This window comes from Anomaloglossus baeobatrachus, chromosome 1, assembly GCF_048569485.1.
Source record: "Anomaloglossus baeobatrachus isolate aAnoBae1 chromosome 1, aAnoBae1.hap1, whole genome shotgun sequence".
NCBI classification, from domain to species: domain Eukaryota; kingdom Metazoa; phylum Chordata; class Amphibia; order Anura; family Aromobatidae; genus Anomaloglossus; species Anomaloglossus baeobatrachus.
The window spans coordinates 481,664,127-481,669,282 of record NC_134353.1 but is presented as its reverse complement, the minus strand read 5'-3'; the positions used below and the strand labels follow the sequence as shown (position 1 = coordinate 481,669,282).

Here is a 5,156-nt window from a genome sequence, read left to right as displayed (position 1 = left end):
GGTTTCACACATCCGGCTTTTTGCCGGTTTGCCGGATCCAGCACTCTCCCATACAGTGACTACAGTACAGTGACAGCGCAACAAGCGCCGGTCACATGCTGTCATGTGACCGGCGCATGTGACCCGGAAGTTACAGCGCTGTCACTGTACTGTATTGTCTGTACGGGAGAGCGCCGGATCCGACAAACCGGCGAAAAGCCGGATGTGTGAAACCGGCCTTAGTTAGGTCAAAGTATAAGGCTCCTTTCAGATTGCGTTTTTCCCTACGTCCACAGGTCCTGTCGGAGCATCCGTTCGAACCACCCCTCCCCCCACTCTGCAAAGCGTGTTCCGGACGCATGCGCCCGGCAGGGCCATTCACTGTAATGGAGCACACTGCGTTAGCGTGCGCTGTTTTGTGCCATTTTTGCACATATACGTTTTCTGCAGACGGACACCCGAACACATGCACCATTTTTGTACTTTTTACCAACTCCTGGTTATGGCTTAATATGACTCTAGCCCATATTAAAAAAAAAATGCCTGAACTGAGGGAGAGTACAGGTTTTGGCCCCTGCCAAATAAACAGAGCCCTCTGAATGTGCAAAGTATGATGTGAAGCCTGAACTGCATTCTCCTGCATGAACTGTCCACTACTACAGTATGGCATGCAAACAGAAAAGTAGCTGGTTACACGTGTATCAGCTCTTTCCCCTTCTGCATTTTCTGTCAGAACTGACAAGTCCTTTCGAATTCACACACGCGCAACAGAAGAAAAAAAAAAAGGCGGGCTTTAGAGCCCGGGGCTCCCTCACACGTCAGAGCTTGTGTTTACACAATAATGTTGCTTAGTGACGGCTTTCAGGGGCGGGGCTAACACTTTAAAGGGCTCCCTGAGCTGCTCCTCTAGTCGCAGACTGCTCTGGACTGAACGGTTTATATAGTGCTGCTAAATTTAGGCTCCACTGAGCGCTCAGCCTCCTCATCCTCAACGTATTTCCTCCTCTCCTTGCAATTGGTTTGGTGCATGCCCCCTGTGCCTTTATTTATAATATAGGCCCCCCTCTCACTGCAAGGAAAGTTTAGTTATCGCTGCTGCACGGACGGACCTCTCTTCTGAGAGGTGTAATACTGGAACTTAGTGCAACTTTTTTGTTAATTTTTTTTCTTTTTTGTTGTTGCCGGTTCTGGCAATCTGACCCGGATTTAGGGAACACCGCGATGGCTCTAGTGGAGACCATCCTTCCTTCTTTCTCCACATTTGCAAACCCGAGAGAGAAGTGGCTGCAGGAAGTAAGTATCCAGCCGGTGGGCGAGATACACGTGGGCAGGTGAGGGCAGGTGCGGGGCTCCTTAGATCTGCTGCTGATCAGATGGATCTACAGCAGTGATCTCATCTGTGGATCAGACAAATCTGCTAATGATCAGATAGATCTGCAGCAGCGATCACATCTGTGGAGACCTGGCATAATTGATCAGAAAGATCTGCTAATCAGCTAGTACTGCAGCAGCGATCACATCTGTGGGGATCTGCAGCAGGGATGATCAGGTGGGTATCTGCAGCAGGGATGATCAGGTGGGTCTGCAGCAGGGATGATCAGATGGGTCTGCAGCAGGGATGATCAGATGGGTCTGCAGCAGGGATGATCAGATGGGTCTGCAGCAGGGATGATCAGATGGGTCTGCAGCAGGGATGATTCCTCGGGTGATCCAATATTTCATTCCAATCAGTTTTACAGCTGACAGTTTGTGGCTGCTGGAGTTGTGCTGCAGGTGGATCAAGTTAATGTTCTGCTAGACATGATTTATGTGTGATCTCTGCATTCATATCTTCATATCTGTACTGTGTAGTCTAACCAAGATTTTTTTTTTTTAATCCTTTCACAGAAATGGAAAAGTGTTTATGAATCCAAGTGTTCTTATTCCAGCCTTAATGTCCATGAAGTAATACAGGACATAGATCTCACAGGCTCCAAGAAAGAGGATGAAGACTTGAATAATCTGCTAGACTTTGTGCTGTCCATGGACTCTGACAAGGATGTCAAGACCTGTGGAGATTATTCCCTGGCTCCTGCTGAAATCTGCTCTTACTACCAAACAACTCCTTCTTCAGGGGGCTACAGCACAGATCACATGCCACCGCCTTACAGTTCATCTAGCATTATGTCTGAGTTCATGAGACCTGATGTGGACACCTACTGTCATGCCAACAGTGTTCCACGTAGGGTTTTTGTGACTCAAAACTTTGATTTTCCAGACACCGTTAAAACTGAACCAACAATGGACTCTTATGGACCTACTATGGGCTCAGTACCTCAGTCCTGTCCCAAAATTAAGCAGGAAGGTAGTGCCGCTTGCATGATGGCATATGAACAACCAAGACTGGCAAATTCTCCACAGTTGGGAGGCACACCACCGCACAACCCAGATGACTTGATAACTGGCTGTCAAACACAGTTGATGTGCCATCCAGCAATGCCATACAGCCATGCTTATAATACAACTGCTTTCCATCATCCGCCTTCCAACCAGTATCAAGGAGCTTCACAATTTAGCATGTTTGAGGACAATCTACCTATGCATTTGTCTACTGCCAGAGGGGTCATATCTCCTCCATGTTCTCCTTTGGAAATTCTGGATTCCAAACCAAAGAGGGGGCGCAGATCATGGCCCAGAAAAAGAACCGCTACGCATACCTGCTCATATGCTGGTTGTGGGAAGACCTACACGAAGAGCTCTCATCTCAAGGCTCATCTAAGGACCCATACTGGTAAGTAGAAAATCTATTGCCACTAATGTACTATATAATTTCTCTAGATTAATGAGAACATTGTTTAAAACTTAAAGTGCAAATGGCATATTGGGGATTCTGTTAATTTTTTGCCGGGCAGCGAAACTAAATCTATGGGCTTACTAATCAGGCCATATATTCACAATGTCCATTGACTGCATGATGGATGATTGGGGAATGGTAACTAAACTTTTGTCTCTTCTTACCTCCAGGTGAAAAACCTTATCACTGCAACTGGGAAGGATGTGGATGGAAGTTTGCCAGATCTGATGAGCTTACACGCCACTTCCGCAAACACACTGGTCATCGGCCGTTCCAGTGTCACATGTGTGACCGTGCCTTTTCCCGCTCAGACCACTTAGCCCTGCACATGAAGAGGCATATATAACTCTTGGACTAAAACTATTCAGTGTGGCACATGAACTGCTTCGGGTCATACTACACAGCTGGTACTGCACGGGCAGATAGATTCCCCCCTGCATCTCTAGTGGACCTTTGCATGGAAAAACTTGATTTTTTTTTTTTTTTTTGACAAAGGCTGGACCTAGTAACTTGAACTTGCGCATTAACTGGAACACCTCATGGATGGGGTTTATATAGACTTATCTATAGATAAATCTGGAATCATTGATTAACCCTTTGCTTGCTTTAATAGCAGCAAACAGCATTTCACAGGGCATTGAATGTTAAACGTGGAGAAAATTAATGTAGCTGTTGCATTGTGTGATGCATAGTGATGGCCGACTAGTAACTGTGTTTGGATAATGCTTACTTCTATTCTGATATAAGAAAATGCTTGGCTCCCCTTTGCATTAGGTTTGTTATACGTGATGAACTTTGGGATTCATTATCAATAATCCAAACATGAATGGTTACTATTCCCAATCACTATGCAGTATAGCGCTATGTATTTGAAATCTTCTGAATTTTTCAACCAGTGCCAATTTATCCCAGGTCCAGTCACTACAGTATGCTCTTTCCCTTAAAGTATAGATAATGAATGGGATCAGTTGTTAAAGACTGTAATGTTTGTGAGTTGGGGAAGGCATTTCAGAAGTATTCACATTGGTAACTTACAGTGCAGTGAATGTATGTATTTTTCTTGACATTCCATTGTTTAACTTGATTGTAACTGCCTACTACAAGACAACGTTTGTATGAAACTGCCATATCTTGATGTCATATTTCCTTTGACAGGATAAACACTTGCATACTTGATAGTGTTCTGTTAAATATATGGATTGCATTAAGATTTCCCCCCTTCCCTATGGAATATTTTATATAGAGTATTTGCAATGTTACACTATAAAAACTGCAGGGCTAGACGTCCTGCCTAAAAAAAATGTCTTTTATATTAAATATTTATGTAATTATGAAGACTTGTAAATACTGTTGTATAGTGTACATAGGATGACAAATGGCGTTTTGCTGTTTTTGTTTAAAAATGAGGGAACAAATTTCCATTGATGTGCATTTTGTTTTTTTAAAATAAAAAGTTAAAAAAAGTATTGCTTTATGTCTATACATATGGGGGCACAAGTGGGTGTTTGGGATTTTTTTATTTTTTTTTTTGCTAAAGATCAGCATTTATAATGGTTAAGAATCAATTTTCAAAATTGTTCTTTCAGTTCTCAACCAGTTGTAAATGTACAGGTTGATCTGTGTTTAAAATTAAATCACTGCTGGTTAACCCCCCCCCCAAAAAAAAAATAAAATAAAACACTAGCTGAATCCCAAATGTGTGATCACTAAGTTACTGCTCTCAAATCTTCCCAATACACCTGTCTAAATTCTGCCACCTGCTGCTTATATTGGAGTATTGCAGCTAGATCTGATCCTAATGGAAGCTCAATCAGTGATGGGAGGATTTATATTTTTTTTTTTTTTATATGTATATTTTTATTGAATGACTCATTCAAAGCTTACCTAGCTGACTCATTAAAAACAGTCACTTTGATCTGGCTAGTGACATGGTTGATATACCACCTATATCAAATTGTGTAGGTGTGAAATGAATCACCATAATTCTTAAATTACACTAAAGGTAAATACTTCTGTAGTATTTGTGGAAGAAAGCTAGTTCATCACTACCATTTACTCTTACACTGTGTGTGTGTGTGTGTATGTGTGTATAATTGAACTATTTTTCACAAAATTGCCCCTTAGCTTTCCTAATGTGGTCCTTTCATTAAGTGCTACAAGTAGCTGTACTTGTGGTAAGGGATTGTGCCACAGAAGCCCTATTACTTGTCCTGAAGTGGGATGTCTTAGCTGCATTGTACATGTAGTCTTATGTTCACACACTGCATCTTTTCCAAACCACAAAGATGTTGTTTTTGTCCTCCAAAAAAACACCCACGGCAAAAACGCATAAAAAAATGCTTTT

At 42.5% G+C, this 5,156-nt stretch overlaps 1 protein-coding gene across 1 annotated transcript; it reads left to right on the top strand.

Annotated features, from left to right (window-relative positions):
• The first annotated feature begins 906 nt into the window (after positions 1–906).
• Positions 907–4,309, top strand: KLF2 (KLF transcription factor 2). Its single transcript, XM_075315089.1, has 3 exons — positions 907–1,272; positions 1,867–2,749; positions 2,983–4,309. Exons 1-3 carry the CDS (start codon positions 1,201–1,203, stop codon positions 3,156–3,158), a joined length of 1,131 nt encoding a protein of 376 aa, XP_075171204.1. The 5' UTR covers positions 907–1,200; the 3' UTR covers positions 3,159–4,309.
• The last annotated feature ends 847 nt before the right edge of the window (positions 4,310–5,156 follow it).